Source organism: Pyxicephalus adspersus, chromosome 9 (genome assembly GCF_032062135.1).
Source record: "Pyxicephalus adspersus chromosome 9, UCB_Pads_2.0, whole genome shotgun sequence".
NCBI classification, from domain to species: domain Eukaryota; kingdom Metazoa; phylum Chordata; class Amphibia; order Anura; family Pyxicephalidae; genus Pyxicephalus; species Pyxicephalus adspersus.
In genome coordinates this window covers 27,163,377-27,188,868 of record NC_092866.1, presented here as the reverse complement: position 1 = coordinate 27,188,868, position 25,492 = coordinate 27,163,377, and the positions used below count along the sequence as shown (strand labels likewise).

At 39.1% G+C, this 25,492-nt stretch overlaps 1 protein-coding gene across 6 annotated transcripts in view; it reads right to left on the bottom strand.

Moving 5' to 3' along the window:
- Positions 1–25,492, bottom strand: part of RIPOR1 (RHO family interacting cell polarization regulator 1) — a 299,897-nt gene that overhangs the window by 232,854 nt on the left and 41,551 nt on the right. For 3 of the 6 annotated variants that reach the window (XM_072422972.1, XM_072422974.1, XM_072422973.1), the window contains exon 2: positions 15,203–15,317. The exons of 1 other annotated variant lie outside the window; for it this stretch is intronic. In XM_072422972.1, the coding sequence (XP_072279073.1) occupies positions 15,203–15,317 (115 nt within the window). Of the gene's footprint in view, positions 1–2,731; positions 2,780–15,202; positions 15,318–25,492 lie in introns of those variants that run through there. 2 more of the 6 variants (XM_072422977.1, XM_072422975.1) reach the window with 1 other exon arrangement.

The window sequence follows — 25,492 nt, the reverse complement described above, 5'->3', positions numbered from 1 at the left end:
CTTAAACATTTGGGGTTCCAACAGCCAGCCCGGTGTGGACACTGGAGGTAGATTAAAGGTGGTGAGTAATGCTGGCAGGTCTGCAGAGTGGCTGAAGGCCACAGTCCTCCCGTCTTTGTAGGCGATGAGGTGGAATGAGTATCCCTATCTGTAACACTCTGTCCCCACACTAGTGTCAGACAGCATAGTTTGTTTTGAAGGAAAAAATCCACATCCTGCGTTCAAAACTATATCCAACACTTCAGCCATTCTCCATTCGGGGGCTGTTTTGATCATCCATTATTGGCCCTGTTTCACCAAGCAAAATCGGAGACTGTGCAAGTGCTAATTGCAAGTGAATTCCTATCACCTGTGCGCTTAAATTTGAGCATATATAAGGGTATGGTTTACCTTGCTTTTTCCTTGATAGGCCAAAATTGCATATTAGTTTGGTAAGTATTTTTTGAATGCAATATTTGTTGGGCCATTACATGTGTTCTTTAGCTCATAGTAGTGCACCACGGCGGACCCGCTATGTGGGCCGCACTTTTGCACAGTGCTCATTAGGTAAGTTTGTATTTTTTGTGTATATTGCTTGTTTTGTATGTATGTATGTATGTATGTATGTATGTAAAGACATGAGTGCACATAAAGTAAAACATGTATGTATGCATTTAGATGTGTGTACATATACATAGAAAAGAGAAATTATAAGAAGAAATAGGCAAAGAGGGCTTTTTGGACCATATTGCTTCACATTGAAAAGATTGCCTATTTGTTCCTATGATTTCTGATATCATGGGCTTGGCTACAAGCAACATTCATGGATGATATTGCTTCTGGTTAAAAGAAGAACTCCACCTTTATGTGCTTAGACTACCAAGCTGAGGTGAGGAAGTCAATATATATAGTGGGCCAAGATCTGAAATGCCATTCAAATCTGTAAAAACACCCTGAAGGGATGAAAAAGCAAGAAAATGTTTGGCACAAAGTGGATTTGGCCTTGGATGTTTGATATACTAGTACTATTTGTTTTGTGTAAACACCTAAATAATGCATACACTCCAGTATTTATGAGCATTAAAAAAAGCAACAACACAACATCTGATCATTTCTAAGAGTGACTGACCCTGCTTGTGAGCTTGGCAATCAATGTGGTTTGATGTTGTGCTTGGCAACCTGGACCTCTTTCCATCACCATCAACTAATTGACAACCAGTTTGGACAGCAAGTGGAAGTGTGCTTTTATAAAATTGTGCGAAGATCAGGCAGCACAGCACAATGACAACAAACCTATAACACCACCACAAATGAACAGAGGAGTTGTGTGGGGACAAATCAACATGAGTGCACATGTCAGACTATTAAAAAAACAAAAAAATAAATAAAATAATGACAATTTATTAAGAAAAGGACTATGTAAAATACATTCAAATACCAATATGTGACAATGGGACAAAGGCAACGAGGGGGGTCAAGTAGGAGTTTGGTGTGGAAACCTTGCAGACATTTGTACTCAATACTTGTGGAAAAAATGACACATTGCTGAAGAATTGCTAAACTACAGAAACTGGCATTACAAACCAGGCACAAAAACATTGCAGCAACAGATAAAACTAACAATCATGAGGATTACAAAAAATCACATCAATGCATAACACACACACACGCTTAAAATAGTATTTGTATACATGTATTTGTATACATTTAAATGTATTTTGACATATACACACACAAGTGAACTCACTAAATGTTTCTTAATACATGTATTATAACATGTTTGCCTATAATCCTTTACTAAAATATTTGATTTCTCTAAAGTCAAACTAGAATGAAATTTTAATCAGATCACAAATGTTTGTTCACATATTTTTTTACACTTATACTATTGTGTGATGACATATTTGAAAGTGCCACTTAGTATATATCCAGCTTGATAGTAATTAGTTTGCAGTGTTGCAACCAAAAGAAAAAGTATTAAGAAGTGCAACAAATGTAACTATAAATGAAGCAAGTTTGTGATTCAGTAGAATGTAACATAAAAAAGTAACACAAAAAAACATCAAGCATTAAAGATTCAGGGCTCAGGTGTGCGCTAATCAATTGCTATCACCTCACCATTAAGGTTAACATCTCCTTCTGAATCGCGCAGCTGAAAATTAATCGCCCTAATTGGCGTATTCGAGATCTTTGCTCATCTTTGCAGGAAACCTGCAGGCGAGTTCACTAGAACTCAGGCCCGACTTGCGCTAATAGAGCTTGCTGACCGATGCGTGCGTACGCGCATTTTTTTATTGATGAATCAGGGATATTGTCTCACCATTGCCAGCAACAGCTGCAGCAGTAGTAGAAAATGGTGCACTTGCCACCTTTTTTATTCTTAACTCCTCTGATTACCTAATTAGCAATAACAATTTTTAACTGTTAATCACTGTAAAATCACTGCAATCAGTTCCAGTTTTATACAGGCAGCTTTTTTATACCATTGTAGCATACACATTTGTTTTCTTAGAACAATTAGAGGTGAAGAGAAAAGAAAAATTAAGCAAGACTGCCCCTATGCTAAGATCTTTAAAGCTGACTAAGGAAACTATTCTCAGTGATTTTTCACAAAAAAATAATCCTTTTAATGGTTTAATGTTGATTCTTGACTATTCTGATTAGATTTGATTCAGCTCAGATTTTTTTCTGTTCCACCCACCTCCAATGAAAAGCCAATAAACATAAATTAAGAGTAAGTATATAGTCTCACCTGGCATATTATGACTTTGCTGCAGAACCAGCATGTTGCATCTTACAGCTTGCAAGAAAGGAAAAGAGTTTGTTGTTTAGGATAATTGCTGCATATCTATTGTTACAACTAAAACATGGATTTATACTAGTCACAATACTCCTTGGTGTCCTTTGCATTTTTGTTACACTTTTCTAAAGTGGATATTCTTCTGAGAGACATAAACATTTTGACATCTGGGGTATCCATCACTCCTCTGGTCAACAGAAAGTACACTTGGAACAGCACCTGGTCCCGACGCCTTTCACAAAAGTGCTTCTTTAGAGGAGGAGGGGGAGGAGAAGACTATATTTCATATAATAACTATATATTAACAAACAAGAATGTTTCAAATACACAATAGAAGGTCACTATAAAATGTAAATTTACATATGTATTACATTTACTTCACATGCAAAATCTGAGTTGATTTTCAAACAAGCATCAAAGAAAGTTGGAAAGGTCATGCCATCATCAGTAACTACAGAAGAGGTATCTCGATACAGAGAGATATTTCAAAATATAGCCCAATTAGGATGTTCCAGAAACCTGTCAAGGGTTTAGTTTGACATTCTATGTAGTATGCATGGAATTAAGTAGAGAGTGCAAGGAACTGCCTGCCTTATACCATGTGGCAGCAGCATCCCGAAAACTAAGACACACATATGTCCATCTGTCAGAAGCTTAGGTTGCATACATATGCTTCATTTTTTTGTTGAAAACAATCTTTCACGCGCAAGCGGCATCCTGCTGCACTCTCCTTCCTTCACTTCCAGGACAGGTCCATGAGCGACGTCAGACAGCCACTGTACACATGTCTGATTTTCATCCAAGACATTGTGTTTATATGTATACATCATTATTATTAAAAATAATATTAGGGAATTTTTTTAGTGCCAAGATTTTACGAAGCCCCGTAGATTAAATAGGGGATGCAAATGACGGGCAGGTACAGACAGTGATACAGAAGGAGGAAATAACCCTGCCCAGAAGAACTTACAATCTAGGAGGTGGGAGGAATCTCACACAATACATAACCTTACTACCACACTAATGATTACCACTAAACTTGGTTACATTTTTTTTTCTACGCAAGATGAAAGCTGCCTTGGGCATGGTGGCTTACACAGCCATTTGTGGTCAAATTTCAGCCAGGATATGAAACCTAACAGTCTATGCTAGCATCAAAAACCAGATCTATCTTTCTTTCATTCAATACTTGAAAAGAGGATTTTGAGATCCAAGCCAATTTACCTATAAACAACACAATCATGGTTACAGTAAGAAATCTTTGATAAGAACATACCAGATGGCCAAAACCATCAATTGACTTACTTTTTAAAGGAAAAAAATACAAACATTCAACCATGAATAGAATGATCATTAAGTATACCAGACATCTAAAAGGGACACCACATCTATCAAAATAGTGGAATATCCTCACTAATGATCCCATTGTGAACAAATATGTCACCCTGCAACCACAATTGGTTAATAGATACCCTAGAGTTAATAATTAACTAATGACACCAACAACATCATGGTCCACAGTGTAAATGAATTAGGGAGAGCCCCATCATTTACTTGCCACATGGTACTGCACATAAATTAAAAAAAAATCAATATATTGCTGTACTATATTTTTTATATATATGATCTTTTGCAAATGTGGCTGCTTTTACAAAAAAAAAGGGGCATTCAGGAAAAGGACCTATGAACATCATTATCTAATAACTATCCCCATCAGCTACCAAGTAGGGGTTATATACAATTTTAACACTGATATGATTAATTTCACGGGCCTCAACGAGGTTTACCCTAATCTTAGGTGTGAGGAGATTGATTCTGCATTATTACGAAACAAAATAGACTCTATCTTTGAATGCAAATACTTTTCAAGGTCAAAGCAATGTCATTATTTTCAAGCCTTTTCTCTAATTGATTGGGAATAACCCTACATTTTCTGTACTCATCTTGCACTGTACCCCTATCTCTTCTAACTCTGTAACAACTAAGAAACATACTGATGAAACCCTAGCACAAAATCCCATAAAACATCCAATTACTTCTCTTTACAGTGTTTAACCCTCCTCAAAAGTATCATTTTTCATGGGATAAGGATGTAAAATGGTATACATAGAATAACATATGCAGATGCAACCTATACAAGCTTTTTAGTATATCACTATAGTTCAATAAAATTGTGATGTTCTCAGGAACCCTTTCTTGGACTAATGATTGCCTATATGATCAATCATAGGGATCATACTTTTTAGATGTTTCTTTAACACAACCCCCTCTCCTCCTCCCCTTTTCTCTCTCCTCCACACAACCAGCATTCGGGAGACACCATTTTTTTCTGGTCAGCACTTTCTTGATGCTAGGAAAGACTATCAGGAGTCATATCTTGGCCTAAATATGTCCTCGGAACTGTTCCATTAACATGGTATAAGCCACGATCCTGATGACTACTTTTGACATGTGCGGTAATCAGGGTTAGTGCTGATCTTTGATGAGGGTGAGAGGGAATGAACCAAAAACCTTTGACAGATCGGCAAATGCATGCCTCAATTTGGAGGACACTGCTGCCACAGGGGACAAGGTGGGCAATTCTGATACTCAAGGTGGGCACATACCATTATCCTGCAACCGCTTTACTCTCTTACCTTAATTTTCAACATCAGGTGGAACCTCGTGTTAAAAGAAAATTTTACCCTGGAGCAGTCAATTTATGTACTTTTCTGTATAATTGCATACATTTTCATTTTCTATACAGACCTGTAGCTCTGTTTTGGAGGGGAAGCCATATGAGATGACCTACTCCAAACAGACTATGGCGCTAAACCTGTAGGTTTCAGGGAGAACTAAAGCTTTCGCTATATGGAAGAGTGGGTTTGTTAATGGGTTTAGCAGTGCCTCCACCCAGGATAGGACCTCTGAGAGCAAAGGAGATTCCTTTACTGGGAAAATAACCAGTAATCTAATTGAGATGTTTGGGAGCAGGGGAACTACTGCACCAAACATACCATACGAGCATTAACAAATATCTGTACACACAGAATAGAAATACCAATATGTTTATAAAGTAAATGTTAATACAGATTGTAGCAAAGTTCAGTTGCAGGGGCCCTTGAAGATTAGCTCAGATGTGGCATCAGCTGGAATCCCTTTGAGTCAGGATGGTTGTGATGAGGAGATCCTCCAACTGGCACTGGAACAGCTTGAAGAGTAGCTTATCCCTGAAGAAGTCAGCAGTGTGACACTAGAACTCAGTGTCAGTCTATTTACTCCCATTCCCTAGGGAGTCTCTATCCTGCTGCTGCAACTGAGCCTTTAGCTCCCTATGGGCTATTCTGATTAAGGAGCTCTAAACTAATTCTAACTAACTCCCAGACCAAATGGGGACTACAGCTGTTCAGAGTACTGGTAGCTGTATTTAAATACTAATACCAATAGGGTCACCTAAAAGTAACACTTCACATGCACACACTTTCACAGACCTGTATCTACACAGCACTGTACATAAAGTACTCCCTAAGAAGTCAGGTATAAGGTGATCAAACCTATTAGGAACACAGAAGACCTGGGCATCAATAATCCCCCTGGAAGAACTTGGCACACTTGCCTGTTAGTTTCCTCCTCTGGTCTGGGAAATCCCATAAAGTCCACCTGCAGCAAGCACTCCTGTATAGGTGGCTATGTGCTCCAATTCTGACAGTACTTCCAGGAGTCCTCCTTATATATCACTCATGTGCTCTCCATACATGAACACTGTGATAACAGGTAATTCACATTTACAAGTAAACAACAGAAGTAAACAATCCAGGCAAGTGAAATCTAGTGGTCTTTTACCACATTACTCCAGATTAATACTATTGCTTTGGAAGACTATAAAACAATGAAGTAGACCATTCTGTTATAGACAGACAGACCTTATAGATACTGATTTTACCAATTAGGACATATATACATTTTTCTATTCAGATTATTCTACTTAAGAGCATGCATGCTAACTGTAATTTCATACCCCCACAACCATCCTAATTGGGCTATATTTCTGATTTGCATTGATGCTTTCTTGAGAATCAAGCCAGAATTTGCATGTAAAGTAAATATTAATACAATAAAAAAACATGCAAAAAGCGGTAACCCCCGAGCCACATCGGGGGTAGCTAAAAACATAAAAAAACACACTTACCTTGTCCCATCGGCATCTCCCGGCATCCTGCCCGTCGGATCTCCTACTCGGGCAGCACCCTTTTACTCCGATCTTTTGCCAGTGAGTGCAGTGTCGTTCCTCGGTGATGTCGGTGCATGTGTCGGTGTGTGCGGAAGGCGCGGCAGGAAATTCAAAAATTTTGTATTGGATTTGAATCAAAATAGCTGTATTGAATCCAATACAAAGACATTTTTTTACATAATATATATATAATTATATTATATTATATATATATATATATATATATATATATATATATATTATACATGCTACTGTCCAGTTATATTACAGGTTTCTGTATTTTTGCACCCTTTTTTTTTTTACTTCATGTTTATTATTAAATTTGTTACCGTAGTTTTTGGACTATAAGACTCATGGGGGAAAATGAGGGTGCTTCTTATGGTCCGAATACTGCTGCACTGCCAACCAGTCCCCGCTTCCCAGGGGGGTCCAGTAGGCGGCTGCAGTTCCATCTAGCCTGGCATCCCCCCTGCAGCATGGCCCCTCTGCAGCCGCTTCGTACACACTTTCTAAGGAGAGGGAAGGGGAATGGCTCCCGTGCCGTTCCACCCTTTTCAAGGGACCTTGCAATAAATCATCTGGCAGTGCAGAAAGCCCTGCCTTACCCCTACCTGCTGTTCAATTTGCTATCTCCATAGCAAATGTGGGGTTTACCTAGTATCAGCAATAATGGTGAGGGAGCTGGTGAAAACATTGATTGAAAGAGGTGTTTCTTGTAGGCTGCCCAGGTGATGTTCCCAGGGGTGCGATTGTAGTGCAGGCTGAGCTAAAGAGGAAAGCCAAGGTAGCGAGGTAAGGGAGTTGAATAATATCTTTTTTATCCCCACCCATTGTTTATCAGTAGCATGTCTGAACCAGTCCAGAACACACACCTTGAGTGAGCCAAAAAGTATAGGGAAAAGTTAGGTACAGCTTTGCCACCTTCACTTTTTGCACAGAACAGTAGGGTTTTACCAAGTCTATGTCCCTTTTGACTCCAGATGAAGCAAAATGCTTTAGAGTATTGCTTTGAAGAAAATGCTGGGAATATGAATTGGGTGTACCTGCAGAAGATGTAACAACCTAGGTAAAATATTAATCTTAACAGCATTGATACGACCAAACCATGAAACTATATACAAAGCCTATCACTCAAAAACTGTTGCAATAGAAGATCATTAGGATCATAGGATCAACTGTGGGAAGTACAGTGTAAACAGTTAGGAGAGGTTCAGTGGGAAGCTGAGTGCCCATTTATTCAATTGAGACTCAGTAGGCTAATATTTAATGCTGCCAATTTGGAGTAATTAGTTTTAAAAAGAGTCCAATACTCGTGGAAGGCCTGGAGGAGGTTGGGAAGTGAGATTGTGGGACTGAATATCAAGAAAATTAGGTCATATGCGTAGGCAGCTACCTTTGGTGGAAGCCCCTAGGAAGAGGCCAGATATGTCTTGTTGGGAGCGTATAGCAGGTACCATGGTCCTAGGGATAAAACAAAAATTATAAGAGACAAGGGACAACCTTGTCTAGTTCCATTGCGAATAAAGAAAGCTTTTGATGGCACTTATCCAGGACTGAGGGAGACAAGTCAGGGGTGGACAGATAGATTTGAGTGTCATCAGCATACATATGGTACTGTACACCGAAAGTGGATATGAGACTATCGAGTTAAGAGATGTACAGAAAAAAGAGAACTGGTCCAAGGAATGACTCTTGGGGAACATCAACGGGGGGGGGAGTAAGGGAGGAGGAATTACCATTAAAAGAAACTTGAAAGGAGCGGTCAGACCAGTAGGAAGCAAACCAAGAGAGAGCAGTATTACTGATACCAATTGAGTACATGATTTGGATTAGAAGGGAGTGATCATAAGTGTCTAAAGCAGGAAAGAGGAAAGATCTGGGAGAAAGCGATGTCACTTAGAGCTCACTAACTTGTGACTTAGCTCTAAAGAGGTCTATAGCCACTTTAGTAAGGGCTGTTTCTGTGAAAAGGGCAGCTTGAAAGCCAGACTGGAGTGGGTCAAGGAGAAAGTTAGTGTTAGGTAATCAGTGATTTTTTTTTTTTTTTTTTTGACAAGGTGCACAAGAATTTTGTAAACATATGGGAAAGGGAGATATGATGGTAGCTAAAAGGTAGGGGTCTAGTGAGGGTTTCTTCAGAATAGGGATAATAATGGCATGTTTGAAAGCAGAGGGTTAGCTCGAGGGCCAGGGTGGAGGAGTGGGTATGGAGTAGGTCAGAGGGATATGGGTCAAGCTGACAGGTGGTAGATAGAGAGGAGACTTCATCTAGGGTAACTTGGCAGAGAGAGGCTGGTGATAATTTACAGGTGGAAGGGGTGGGTATGGTTGGAGTGGAACAGTAAGCATGGAGATCATGTCTGATTTTGACAATTTTATCTCCCAAGTAAGTGGCTTTGTCTTGAGCAGAGAAGGTAGCTGTGGGGGGAGCAGGTGTGGTGTTTAGGAGGCAGTCAATTGTTGAGAAGAGGTTGCATGGGTTGGAAACTTGAGAGAACATGACAGCAGAAAAATAATTTTGCTTGGCGACAGTGAGTGCAGTGTTGAGGTATTCTAGTTTGTATTTGTAGTCTATAGAAGAAAAGATTGTGGATAGAGGTTAGTTTATTGCAGACAGACCTGGCATTTATTAGACTGCCAGAGACAGGGAGAGAACTTATTGGTTGGGTGAATGGGAATAGCGTTAGGAGAAGTGAGTATTTTGCTAAAAGGGTAGAGAGAGGCTGTTGGAGGACCAGGGTTGGGTGAGATGTCACTAGAAAATAGCAGTAAAGAAAAAAGGCGCAGGAGTACAGAAAGCAGAAGAGTGAACAGATATCCAGAGATGGACCAATAGTCTTATCTCTTGGTTTGGACGCATAAGTGCCATAAAAATGAATGTACTCCCAAGATTGTTATACCTGTTTCACGCACTCCCGCTTACCATACCTAACTCTTTCTTTAAGAATGCAAACTCTATACTGTTTATGGGGGGGGGTAAAAATCCACAGATAAACCGTAGACTACTTTTCTTTTGCAAAAGCCAGGGAGGCTTAGTAAAGCCAAACCTCTCACTATATTAAGCGACTGAGCACAAGAGTGGTGGACTGTTGCCGCCACTCTCCATACAAGCAATGGATGGGCCTGGAACTGTTATATAGCAATACCCCACTGCCTGCAGGTTGAAAATCAAAAATCCGGATACCTCCGGACCTGGGAAGTGCCAGATTTTCAAAAATTCCAGATTTTTTTTTTTATACTCACCTCCACACACAGGCCTCCCTTTCTCTCGCAGCACCCGTGGACATCTGGCACAGTTCCAGGGAGCAGGTCTCAACGTGTATTTAGTTTAGCAAGCAAGACCCAACAGCTGTTTCTTCAGAACAGCGCCATCAAAACATTAGTGGCCAAACAGTGTACTACAGCTCCTGTATTGAAAATGGGATCCAAAATTCATGCCGGAAAACTGAAAGAACCAGATTATCGATGGCTAGATTTTCGATTGTCAACCTGTATTTACAATTCTCCAATCTTTCACCGACACCTTCCCCGCTTCTACATGTGATTGGTAACCCGTCCTTTCCTCCAGGGATAGAAGACCCAGGACAACATATTCTGGCAAAACAGAACCTAAGTAGAGCCCACCACTTTATTCTATGTGACAGCTGGCCCTCCTTAAAAGAACTAACAAATCCAAACCAACCCTTTAAGCTATCCCTTTGGAGAGCTAACCAACTATCCCATTTCCTGCAGTCCCTCCCCCAGGCTCGACAATTTGTTTGCTCCTTGACAATCTTTGAAAGATTGTGTATTGAGAAGTGCATAGCTCGCCATATGCTCTCAGAATCAGTGCGACTGCTATACTCCCCTCTTCAGGGTTTCTTACCGGTCTATTTGAGATCATGGGAAAGGGGCCCAGTGTTGAGATTCTCAGAATCTCAACACACACAATTAACATCATTGGCCCAAAAATTTCAAGAATTAGGTTACAAAATACTAAGGTAGTATAGGGTACCAAGGGCTTACATCAGAATTTTCCTAATATCTTAGATAGTTGTTGAAGATGTTATGCAGATAGGGGAACACGTTTACATATATTCTGGTCATGTGCTAAACTAAGACCATTTTGGGTTAAGGTTAGAGACATTATGCAGAAGTTCACAGACCTACCAATACCAGATGACCCAGCGTTCTTCTTTCTCCATCTCAATGACAGATCTCAGAAAGCATATTGTAACTCGGTTCTAAAACATATGGTTAATGCAGCCAGAGCATGCGTGCCTCTACTTTGGAGGCAACTAACTCCGCCTTACATTGGACATCGGTTTCGAAAGATCAACGAGAAAATGTTCTTGGAAGATCTACCATCCACTATTTACAATACAGAGGAGAAGTTCAGCAATACCTGGTGCTACTGCTTACAATACCAATACCAAGACTCTGAAGCTGTATGTGCTATCCTAGATGGTTTTAATTAAACTTCTTTCCTTTGACAGCCTCCACGCTTAATTCCCTTTTTGCTGTCGAACTTTGTTCCATGTTGGTCCACTAATCTAATCATCTAGCCTATACCTATACCCCCCCTATTCTCCTCTAGGCTTTCCTTTCCTATTTCCATTTACCCCCCCCCCCCCTTTTTTTTTGTTTAAAGTTTAATGTAAGCAAACTACTGTTTACAACATTGCTGATTTAAGTTATTTCCATTATTGTTTACCATTGTTTAAAAATAAAATAAATAAAAAAATGTTAAAAAATTGCAGAACATTCAATAAACTGTCAGATTTGGATGACAAAACATTTGAAATCAAACATGATTATCCTAATGTGTTCCATGACAAAGAATTCAAACTGAAAAACCCCAGGGAATGTAACAAAAAGAATAGAGGGAGGGGAAAGTTAGGCAGAGGTAAAGAGACATGAAGGGACCAGGAGGGCACAGGGAGGAGAGGGAAACATTAAAGGAGGACTAGACCAGGTGACAGACAAGTAAAAATAAGGTGATCTGAGGGTCGTAGGGCGAGACTACCCACCCTGCTACTAGGAACAGTTGTAAACAAATTTAAATACTTCAAACCCACTAAACTATATCATGGCCATAAACAGATGGGCCAAAAACAATGAAAACTATAGAACACATCAAACAATAGGTTTAGGTAAACTAAACAGCGAAGGTTAGGATCAATGTCATCCCACATAGAAGGCAGTGCAATGGTTGGGATGGCAGAGCTGCCAGCAAAGAACAAAGGTACTGTCCAGCACTGGTTTGTGCTATTCTGCGAATATCACAAAAAACATTCTCTAAAGGATATTAGGCAGCTGCATGCTGGGTCACCCTGGGATGCAGAGAGTTGTTTGTATTTAGGGGAGGTTCTGCTGGCTAGTCTGGGATGGAGACAAGTCAAAAGGTGTCCAGCCATGCAAGTAGGTCACTGGGTATGACAAAGGACTGCAGATTTCCCATCCTTATATGCCATAAATTGGAACAGAAATACCTATCTGTAAGAAATTTCCTGTTATCGTAGGAGAGAAAGAACTGGTTTGGGGACTTTGGTGAGGAATGGAGTGTGGCTGGTAAGGTCCTGCAATAGGTTCTCAAAAGGTTCTCATAACATTGAAACCTGAGTCCTGTGTTTTTGTTACCTTCATAATATATTCTTTAACCACATAGAATTGGGGGTCTTTAGGATTTAGGGTTTTGTGTATAAAATCCAGCTCAACAGTGTAATCTTTGGTTGCATGCAAGAGAGTACTGAAAATTTCAATGGCTGTATCATGATCAAGATCTTTCTGTGCAACTGTTTCAGGTAGGCTTCTGTGTCCATGTGAATGTTATTCACTGCATAACTGGCGAGCCCTTGAGAGGTGAGAGCAGTCAGCAGGGAAGTCAGCACCATCCTAGATAAGGGAGCCTCCTCCGTCTCAGTAAATTAGGAGCCAAAACGTGAAGAAAACACCAATTTCTCATTCTTCTCACAGTGGTGAGAGAAGCGACCCATACTGCAGCTGTAATGTGCTGTGTGTGGCAAATAGTAGGCGCAGGGCAGGAGCCAAGCAGAAAAGCTTTTTACCCATTCACGCAGGGTTCCAAATTGAGAACTGTTTAAATACCTTTGCTAGAATTGTTGATGACCAATGTAATCAATATACCAAAATGACCTCCACAGTCAGCAGATCTTAATCCAATGGAACACCTTTAAAATGTGGTTGAACTGGAGATTTTCACCATAAATGTAAAGCTGTAAATCTACAGCAGTTATGTGATGCCTGCCCTTCTGCCTTTTACCACTGTGGCTGAATGGGAAGCTCAGAGCCTCCTGAGATACCTACCTCATGCATTCTAGGAGAATTCAGGCTGCTCCTTCTGCACATGCCTAAACTCAGGCATGCACAGGGCTTATCCTGCAATGTCTTCCTGGAGGGGGCCGGTGACAGCAATCTCCAACTTAGGACAAAGACAAACTGTGTGACCTCTTGAGAAACACTTTACTAAAGATGTATCAACAACGTGAATTGCTGTGGACTTGCAGAGGGGTGTGGTTCAAGGAGATGAAAAAACCCCGATTTGTATGGTTGTGTGAGTGAGAAATACCATGTGATAGGTATAGAACTAAAGCCCTTTCATCTCCCATCCATTTCCTATATACCCTTTACCATCTTCTCTTCTTGTAAATAATAAAATGTATAAAAACCTTTCTCCTTTTTTTAAAGATCTAGTGGCCTTTCTTTAAAAATAAGGCACCCCAAACAGACCACATTCTACAGTTTTGTTGTTCAGTTAGCTGTAGACAATTTAAAAATAACATAACTAAAGTATTAGCAAACACAATTAATTATTTTAAAACACTCCCTGCCCTTTACAGCATCAGTAAATAAAAATAAAACAACTAAAATAAAAGAAACAGAAACTGTGTTCCTTTTTACTAGTTGTTTATAGAAAAGGCCCAGGATTTGAAAGCCATAAAGCCTGTCCCAGATAAAAAGGGCAAAACAAATATAACAGATGTCTTGACAAAGATCTGCATGGGCAAGTAAACATTTGCTTTTATGTTTGCAAAATATATTTTATATTATAGAAGAAAAAGCAAGCCTAATAATGTTTCTGCACTGGGTAGTATGATCATTAAATAAAATGTCAGCTCACTAATGGGGTGATGATTATGTATTATCTCAGTTTCTGCAAGTAATCCCTAAATATTACAATGCACAGAAACGTGCCTACTTGATGATCCCCATATAAATCTATTTCATATTGTATTGCCTCCCAAAATTCAAGACAACATAGACAACAAAGACAACAAAAACTAGCATGGGGCAAAGGGCTAGTATTTGCTCAACCAAAATAAAGGGGGGGGGCAAAATAAAGTAGGGAGTTCAGGTGGTAACAATTTCAGTTAATAACATCAATACATTAATGAGAACACTTTATTAAAAATACAAAATGAACATAGTTTTAATCATCTTGAAAGCATGCCCACAAGCTCAAAGGCATAATTGCAATAGGTTTTAACGGAAGAAATGAATTGTCACTAAGCTCGACACGTTTCGGAGGTAGATCCTGCTTCTTCAGGGGGAATACCATTCTTAACTTGTACAAGCTTTTTAACTGTATGTAAGTAAAAAAGGAGTACATAATTATACTATAATATGATTATGATTATGTGCTCTTTTTTACTTACAGTTTAAATGCTAGTACAAGTTAAGAGTGGTATATGGCTTTGAGCTTGTGGGGATGCTTTCACAATAATTGAAACTATGGCCCTGATTTATTAATGTTCTCCAAGGCTAGAGAGAATACACTTTCATTAGTGAAGCTGGGGGGATCCAGCAAATCTGAAATGGATCAGGTCCAGGTTAAAAAACATTTGCTAACAAATAGCTAATGACTTTTAGGAAATCCATTCCAGGTTTTCTGGATTACCCAGCTTCACTGATGAAAGTGTATTTTCTCCAGCCTTAGAGAACTTTAATAAATCAGGGCCTATGTGTATGTTCACTTTGTAATTTGCTTATTTTTAATGAAGTGTTCTCATAAATGAATCTATGTTTTTAACTGAAATTGTTGCCACATGAACTCCCTACTTTATTTTGACTCCCCTCTCTGTTGGTTAAGCAACTTGTAGACTTTTGCCTCAGGCTAGTTTATTCTTACTTTTTTGTTGTACAGATAAATGTGCTGAACTCTTTACTAGGCTTACTTGCAACTTCTTACAAAGGACAGCCAAAAATGAACTTACTTTGTATTTTTGTAATTTGAGTTGACTCCAGTAAATGACTGACTTCTAGTGACTAAAGCAGTGTTGATCCTTGCAGGTTGTACAGACAGTGACATGGTGGAATAGGCCTTGTTCCCTAAAACAAATAAATGTTCATGTCAAATAACATTTTTAAAACCAGGTTTTCAGAACAAAATGTGCCTGTTTTTTAATATCAAGGAAGGTTTAAAGTAAGAGTATCCTAAGAGACACATGGGGCTGCCCCTTTTGAAGATGCAATTTGTCTATCCGGTTGCCTAGTCTGGTTTGCATTTGCCCCAGAAAAACTTGCAAAATAGACCAAACACTTAGTTAAAATACATATTTTATGCTTGGAAATTATTTAGGATCATAACCAAAGACCAAAACATATTTTCTGCAATATCTAATCTTATGTTATGTGATCTGAATATACATTGAGGTATCTACTGGAAAAAGGGGTTTATGCTCCAGTTAACTACACTGGCTCATTTTGAACCTAGGGCAAAAAATTTGACCATCTCTGCTAACATTAGAAACAGTATTAAACAAATGCCAAAAAAATGAATGTAAATAAATACATCTATTGTTGTATTTTTTAAACAATTTAAGAGGGCAGCAAATTAAAATCACATGTCTTCAGTTTGTTTAACATCCCCTTTCACCCTTTTCACAGGTAAAGTATCACAAGCCAAGCTAATGTTTCCAGATGAGGTTTTTAAGTCTGTGACTAGAAACATGTCTAAAATCCTCATTTGCACACTTGTTGCAACTAAGGGACAAAAAACATTAAAGCAAAAGGGTACACATAGGAGCCAGGAAACAAGCATTTTTTAAATCATAGTCTACCAGACAGATTCGCTGAACTGGAGAAAAAAGTTGCAAACACAGGACTCAGCATAGTGACTCAAGTTGCTAGCACTCTTGTCTTTGCAGAACCAGTCTGAAATTTGGTCAGGACAATATCTGCATGAAGTTTGTATGAAGTTGTCTTCCCATATTGGTGTGGGATTCCACATAGCACACACCTAAATTGCTCCAGACCAGTAAAACTGACAAAACATCTGCTTTCATAGAAGTGGTAACACTTGATTTACAGCACCTGGCTGCTACTTAATTTTTAATTTCAAAGGATTCTAATTCTTCCAACATAAAGATTCCACCACTTTAATTCCAAGTAGTACGGTTGGCTCTGCATTTTGACTTAGTCTTTGTTCAATACACAATGACATGGTGTAATGTGTCATGTATTGTGCATCTGAGGTTGTATTTACCTAATTTTAAGACCTACTAACCATGTGATTTTTTTTCTTTTCTTTTTTTGTCCTCAAAACGTCTGTCTCAACTGAAAACTTTTCTAAAATGTGTGTAAATGTGCTATTTGGTTGGTGGAGTGTAATGGCAGCAGGTAGGCTGCGGGCAAACCTGTATGGGAGCTCTACTGAGAAGCTGTGTCTCTTTGGATGAGAAATTTTGGGACTGTGGAATTCCCACTGAAAACTGTAAACTCAGAGGACTCTGCACTCTCTTTCTGCTTTATTGTTTTTGGATCAAATAAGGACACTTACACAGTTTACAAGCTGTTTTATGTGCCTACTGCTGGGTAAAGCCCTCTCCATATCACAATATTATATATACCCCCAGATTTTTGCATTATCATATACCAAAATGTTTCGGCAAAAAACAAATGAATATCAGTTAGATTACAAGTTGTTTTTTACAAAAATATAAAAGTGAATGATCACAATCCTTTGAAAGATATAAAGAATATAACAAAAGATGTAAAATTTGCAAACATTCAAAAAGACAGATTGCAAAAGTAAGGCAAACCCCTTTAAATGTTTAAATATATCTATTGCATAAAAATCAGATCTGAGCATGTATATGTTTATTTCCTGACTTTTAATATGGTAATGGTAAACGTGGTAATTAACCATGTTTACCATTACCATGGTATAGTCCGGGAATAAACCTGTCTAGTTAGAGCGGTCTGGATGTGTCAAGACCATATATGATTTGTATGTATTTAAGGAATTGCTTCTAATAGCAATTATTCAATACGATATAAGCTTTTTTTGCCAACAAACCCCAACTTTTCCTTCTCTATGTTTGTTCATATTGGCTATAGACCTGCAAGATTAACTTCTATAGTTGGAAAGATACTAGAAAGTTTGAGAAAGAATCATAAAGAGTTTCTGCTGGAAAATAATAGTATATAGTAATATAGTATATAGTAATAGTCACCATGGATTCAAGAAAGACCAAAGTTGTCAAACAAGTTTACTCTCTTTTTTGGGGGGAAAATAAGTAAACAGACAGTGGAGTAGCAGTGATAGTGTATACGTGGACATTGCAAAAGCATTTGACACATAACTCCACAGACGGTTAATGTGCAAGTTTGGGTGTAAAGGGTTTAGAAAATTCAAATCTGTAAATGAATGGGAAACTTGCACAAAGACCACATCCAGAGAGTAGTAATTAATGATTCATACTCCGAAGGGTCTAAGTTTTTAGTGGTGTACCCCAGGGTTTAGTGTTGGGACCAATACTATTTAACATATTTATAAATAATAATGAGTTTTGGATTAAAAGTACCACTTTGATTTTCGGTTCCGGCACCTCATGGAAAAGCAGCAGCTAGAAGAGGCTCTCATCCACCCGGGATTTTTTTTTTTTGCGCATCACCTACTTCATGCCTGAATTACTGTCACAGTGCCCTCATCTCTGCTTTATCTCTGGATGGATCGCTTTTTGGACTGCCTGATTGTTCGTTCACAGAAAAAAACGTACAGGAAAAGAACTGTGCCATGCCATCCAAGATGGCCAACGCTACTACCTAACAAGCACATGCAAATTCAAATGCTGGTGGAGGAACCCCCAGAGAAATCCCCACCGAGTCAGTGCCCGGTGAATAGAGCTCATCGATTAGGGCCGCAACGTAAGGATAACAAAAATCCCCGGCCTATTATCATAAGGTACCGAGACTATACACATAGATTAGGTATATTACAAGCCTATAGGAACAAGCGTGAATTGCCACTAGAGGGGGTGAATCTCCTGATTTTTGCAGAATATTCAGTGGAAGTCTCTCGGAAGAGAAAAGTGCTGTGCTCTGCCCTCTACCGCAAACAAATACGGTTCCGCCTGGCATATCCAGCTACTCTACATATTACCAACCTCCAAGGAACCAATTATTTATTTACTGATCATTGAGAAGCAAAGGCTATTATACAAAATTGTCTTGCCCCTCCAGGACTGACGCAGGAAGGACTTCCTGAGGGCTCGACAAGTACCCCAGACGACCGGCATAAAGCCCTGGAATCCCATGTATCTGTGACATCCGTTGGTTCGTCCAAAAAGGCCAGCCGAGTACCCAAAGCACCTCGTACACAAACTAAAGCACTCAGGGATAAATCAAGGATGAAAAACAGTGGAGGGATATTATTTTTTTTCCTTCTCTAAATATGTTTCAGCAAAAATTCAGGACTTATCGTTTTATATTTCCTTGTAAGGCATGAAGTAACGTCATACTCAGCAGATACCAATCGCCGGTTTCTTTTTTTTTTTTATTTACTTGAGGAAAAAAGGAAGTTTACTAACGTTAATGTATACTTGGTTCTTTGTTGTATTACCTACTACCCTATTTTTCCCTTTCTTTCCGATCTTGGACATAAATTTTTTGCTACAATGGCTACTTGTCATACTACTATTCATGGTGATGAACCACCTTGGTCCTGATTCTCAGATCCCCTGAGAGCATTTTCGACATGGCAAGCCTCCAGAAGTTGGTGCCTGGACTCCTGCATATATGTATGGGATGTTCAGGATGGTATGCATGTATAAAATAATGATTTATTGAGTGTACTAAGGTTGTTAGCCAATTTTACTTGGATGTTATGGTACGCATAATAAACTGGAATGTGAAGGGCCTTAGGTCCCCAAATAAGTGGATGTCAGTTCTTAAACAATTAAAACATCTCAGGGCAGACCCATTTACATGTGGAGGACTTTCATAGAATGAAAAAGCTGTGGGAAGGCAAGGGTATAGGCTCTCCTGCAGTTGGTAGAAAAGCTGGGGTACTCATACTATTGAACAAGAACCTTAATTGTGAGGTTGTGTCTTCTTCCAGTGACCAACTGGGAAGAATATCAAAAGCTGGTTTTAAGTTCCCAAATAAGGAGCTGTCTCTTTTTAATATATATGCTCCTAACTCCCCTAACTCTTTGCTATATCCGTGGTGCCAGGGTTTGGCATGTGGTGGACTGAGTGGACAAATTACATGGAGGGGCTGGGCATAACCCAGCTGCCTTGGTCAATGTTGGAACCAACGACAGATATATGGAAGATGGAGGATTCTTAAAAACAGTTTAAAGAACTGGGCTTCAAGTTGAAGGGAAGGACCTCCAAGGGTATATTCTCAGGAATATTGCCAGTGACATGCGCAACACAGGAAAGGCAATGGGAGCTTAGACAGCTAAACATGGCTTAAGTCCTGGTGGTAAAGGGAAGGTTTTGGGTTCTTACAACCTATATGCCAGAAATAGTTTGCACCTACTGTAAATAGAAGGGAGTCTGCTGTGCTAGGGGAAAGATTTATGGGAATCATGAAGGGATATTTAATCTAGGACAGAGGGGATTGCACAGTCAAATAAGATGGCAGAAAGGTCAGACAGGGGCTAGTCAACACTGAAGAGTGGGGATAGTTGGAAGGAAGGTTATGAATAAATAAAAAGAGTTTTCCATGTTACATACAATTTTTGGAGGGCACAGTGCTAATTGTATTGAAAAATAAAAGTATTTGGAAAACAGTGCTGGTAAATGCAGCAATGGTTTAAGGAGCCTGTTCAACGCTTGAAGTCTGCCAAACAAAATAAAGCAGTTTGAAGCCGTAATGAATGAAGAGCATTATGACTTGGTTGGTATAGCTGAATCCTGGCTTTGATCTTTACATGACTGGACTGTCAATATTCCTGGTTATGCTCTCATACTCTCATAAGGGGAGACTAAAAAAGGTGATTGTGTTTGTCTGTATGTGAGAGGTGATCTGAAAGTGAATGTGAAAGAAAAAATTGTTGATGGAGCATGTGATGAAGTTGAGACAATATAGGTGAAGTTGCATAAAGAGATGCATAATACACAGATAATTATTGGAATCTGCTATAACCCCTCCAGTACCTAGGAAGAAATAAAGAATCAACTACTTGCATGGATCTAAAGGGTTGCAAAGGCTGGGACAGTGGTAGTGATGGTTGATTTTACATTGGCCCTGATTTATTATAGCTCTCCATGGCTGGAGAGGTTATACTTTCATCAGTGAAGCTGGGTGATCCAGCAAACCTGGAATGGATCTGGTTCAGGATTGAACACATTTGCTAACAAAAAGCAAATTATTTTTAGGAAATCCAATCCAGGTTTTGCTGGATCACCCAGCTTTAATGATTAAAGTGTATTCTCTCCAGCTTTGGACAGCTTTAATAAATCATGGCTATTGATTGGGGTAATGGAACTACAAGTACAGCAAAAGGGTGTACATTTACAAATTTAATACAGGACAAATTTATGTAACAGTTTATAGAAGCCCTAACTGGAAATGATACTCTGCTGGACCTAGTTTTTTCTAACATTGCAGAGCTTATAACAAACATGCATATAAAAGAAAATTTGGGTAGCAGTGACCTAATATGATTTAATTTCAAACAGGAAAGATAAAAACATTACATTTTAGGAATGCAATTTTTTTTATTATTAAGAGCGGCTCTCCATGACTTGGACTGGGAAGGAAATGGAATGTTTCAAGTCTGTTCTACACAAACACACTGCAAAATATATTTCAAAGGGTAATAAGTTTAAGAGGCTAAAATTAAACCCTATGTGGGCCAGCTATTGTTAAAAAAGAGCTTTCCAAAAATATAAAAATGAAGAATCATTTCAAAATTTAATTAACGTAAAAAATGTAAAAAGGAAAAAAAATGTGCAAAACTATAAAAGAATGACAGATTGCAAAAGACAATAGGGCAACCCCCCAATTTTTTAAAAATATAATCATACCAAAAAGATCAGATCTGAACATGTAGTCCCCTTAATTGTATTTGAATTTGGGACCCCTGCCTTAAAGGCTGTCTTGGGTTGATAATTAGTCCAAATTGCTAATAGCAATTTCACTGCCTTAAACAAGTCACAATGGCTCAAAATTGTTATGACTAAAAAACAGTTGGAATAAATTAAGGTTGATAAAGCACCAGGACCTGATGGATTTTTCAGAGCACAGTTAGTTCAAAGCCATTGTTTCTAATTTTCAGCATGCTAAAAGTCAGCATGGATTCAAGAAAGATCGAAGTTGTCAGACAAATTTAGTCTTCTTTTATGAGAAAATAAGTAAACAGGCAGACAGTGGAATACCAACTGATACCAATTGATATTGTATACTTGGACTTTGCTAAAGCATTTGACATAGTACTACACAGACAGTTAATATGCAGGTTAGGGTCTATTGGTTCAGAAAATTCAAGCTGCAAATAGATAGAGAACTGGCTTAAAGGCCGCATCCAAAGAGTAGTGGTTAATGATTCATGCTGTAAATGGTCTAAGGTGTTTAGTGGTGTACCCCAGGGTTCAGGTTTGGGAACTTTACTGTTTAACATCTTTATAAATGATATAGAGTTTGAGATTAAAAGTACCAAGTAAAGTAAATAGGACAATGTAAATTATCTTCAACCACAAGATTACTATAGGTTACTTGTACGCAACCATAGTTTATTTTGATGTGTACCATGTTGTTATACATTTATATATATTTATATATGTACATATGTTTTATTTTTATATTTATTATGAACCTAGACACTGGCAATTAATCGCCATGCAACTGCCCTAAAACGTAAAGTCACCCCTGAAGAAGCCCAAGCCGGGCGAAACGCATAGGGTATCGACATACGTATGTGACCAAATTTACTAAGATTATATTCCTGATAGAAACTATAAGTACTTTCTTGTATTAAAAGAAGAATAGACTGCAGAGATCAAGACATAATCCTGCCCCTGTACAAAGCATTGGTCAGACCGCATCTGGGATATACAGTCCAGTTTTGGGCACAACTTCACAAAAAAGATATTGTGGAATTGGAGAGAGTGCAGAGAAGGGCAACTAAACTAATACAAGAAATAGAGGGCTCAGCTATGAGGAGAGATTAGCTGAACTGTATCTATTCATCCTTGAGAAGAAACATTTAGGGGGGATATGATCGCCCTGTATAAATATATAAATAGTCTATTTTGTGTCAATCAGTTTTGTTGAGTTTTCAAAGAAAGATAACAAACATACATTTAAAAATTCAAACATAAAACACAGGAATCTTATTAACCCATAACGGCCTTGGCTTCGTATGAACAAAAAAAATACACATCTTAAATATAGCATATACTCTGATACGTAGCAATAATCTGTCAAAGCCTTTATGAAACAAAATAAAACAGAGCAATACAAATATACATAAGTTAATGAAAATACTCATAGAGGTATATAACATAAGTAATACGATAACAATCTTAAGCCGCATGTATCGCTATATACTTGTGTAAACATCTTTTAACAAAAAGAATAAAACCACAAACAAAAAGAAAAAGAACATTGCAGCCCAAGGAAGGGGGTTGGGAAGGGGAGGGGGAAAGAGGATGTGCACCACCCAAGGTTGGAGAAAATATAAGAAAGCCCTTAATACCCAAATACAGAAATAGCGCTCAAACAAATAAATATACGAGAGCATTAAGATAAATACATTTGGAATCGGGGAGATTCTTTAAACCAATCCCAAGTAGACCAAACTATTGTAAATTGGTCCATCCTATCCTCATCTTCTGCCACTAGCATTTCCATATAACGGATTTTCTCAAGTTCGGATACCCAGTCAGTTATAGAAGGAGCAGCAGACTGCCTCCATAATCTCGGGATAAGGACCCGAGCCGCGGCAAGAAAATGCCGTAGGGCAGATCTTTTGATACTTTTAAGCGAGCCCGGTATCATGGATAAAAGAGCCACGTTAGGGGTAGTGGGCACTGTAGAGCCGGAGCATTCATTAAATATCTGAATAATCAGATCCCAGAAACGATATACCTTCGAGCATTCCCACCATATATGAAGCATTGTCCCCCTATGCGACAAACATCGCCAACAGCGGTCCGAGTTTGTGGGAGAGATTCTATGCATATCCACTGGACAACAATACCACCTAGACAAGATTTTATAGTTAACCTCCTGGGCCTTACAAGTCAGAGCCATCTTGTGTGTGAGGGTAAATGAAGTTTCCCAGTCGTCTCCTGTTATGAGACTGGCCAAATCCCTCTCCCAGTATCTGGTGTATGTAGGGGCTATAGCCTCAGAAGTTTGTATGAGTAGTTCATATAGCCTTGAGACAACATGGGGAGGGCGAGAGGGTGAGCTAACTAATTGCTCGAATTCCATCAAATTTCTGTGTAGTAAGGATGGATCAGTAAAAGAAGCCACAAAAGATGTTAATTGCTTGTATGAAAGCCAGGATAGTAGCTTACTTCTGTATGGAATATCTAGGGAGGATAAAGGGGGAACCAACCCATTATGAACTATATCCTTTAGGTGACGGTAATCGGAGGCGGACCAGGATAAAAATTTGGTAGCCCCCAATGCCGGTGGAAATGCTGGGTTATCGAACAATGGTGTCATGGGCCCTGGTCTCGTAGACAATTTGTCAGGCGCACTAAGACTGATGCTCTATAGTAGGAAACAATATCAGGGGCCCCCACACCTCCTATACATTTAGGTTTAACCAGTACACCGAACGCCAACCTGGGGCGTTTCTTATTCCATAGAAATTTTAATAACAACCTATGTATTTTACGCAGATATGCAGTTGGTAAAAATATGGGAACCGTTTGGAATATATATATACCAATCTGTGGACAATATCAATTTTTAGAGTGTTTATGCGAGCAAACCAGGAAAGAGGCAGGGAGTCATATTTCTGAAGGTCGGATTGAATTTTACCATATACAGTGGAATAATTAAATGAGAACAAAGCAGAAGGGTCCGATGGTATCATTATACCTAAATACTTAATGGCAGTAGGGCAAATCCGAAAGGACATATTATTGTGTATAGTGGACATTTGAGTCGAGTTTAAGGTAACATTTAGAAGTTCGGATTTGGAGTAGTTTACCTTGAAATTGCTAAGTGATCCGAATTCGTCGAATTCCAGTACTGAAGGTATCGTAACATGGGGGATTGTTATATATAGTAAAAGATCGTCTGCATATAAGGAGAGTTTATAATGGGTATCGCCTAGTTTGATCCCTTTAACATCCGGATTGTTACGCAGGGCCACGGCCAAATGTTCCATAACTAGGGCGTAAAGCAATGGGGAAAGAGGACACCCCTGTCTCGTACCATTCTTGATTTGAAAAGAGTCAGAGAGGTTGCCGTTAACCCGTACCTGGGCCCTGGATGAGGAATACAATGCAGCAATTCTGGAGACCATATTGGGGCCCAGGCCTACCTGGCGTAACTCTGAGTACATAAACTCCCAACAAACCCTGTCGAAGGCCTTTTCAGCGTCTATGGACAGCAGGCACATAGGAGTACCTCTAGACTTAGCAAGTTGGGTCAGCAGTATAGTCTTAATAGTATTGTCCCTAGCTTCCCTTCCATAGATAAACCCAGTTTGATCCAGATGAATCAAGGAGGGCATATCAGGGGATAACCTATTGGCAATCAATTTAGAAAAAATGTTTGCATCAACATTGATCAATGATATGGGTCTATAATTAGAGCAAACAGTATGGTCTTTGCCAGGCTTAGGAAGGGCCGTAATATGAGCTTCCAAGCTCTGTGGAGGAAATGGCATGTCGACAGATATAGAAGAAAACACCCTAGTCATGAAGGGAACAAGATGAAGAGAATGAAGTTTATAAAACCGCGGAGTAAAGCTGTCAGGGCCAGGACTTTTCCCCGCCGGTGTAGTACGTAAAGCGGCAGAGACCTCCTCCTCAGAGAACGGGGTCTCCAGTTGCGATATCACCTCAGAGTCTAACGTTGGAAGGGCTGTTTTGGTTATATAATCTTGTAAAGAGGATGGACTTGCATGGGTAGGAGGGATTTGATAGAGATCGGCATAATAATTCTTAAAAATTTGCAAGATCCCCTTAGGGATGGATGTCAAGCCGCCATTAGCAGTCCGGATAGACGGGATATAAGTAGTAGAAGTGCGAGGGTGTAAGCCCCGTGCTAACAATCGGCCACATTTATCCCCATACTGGTAAATTAA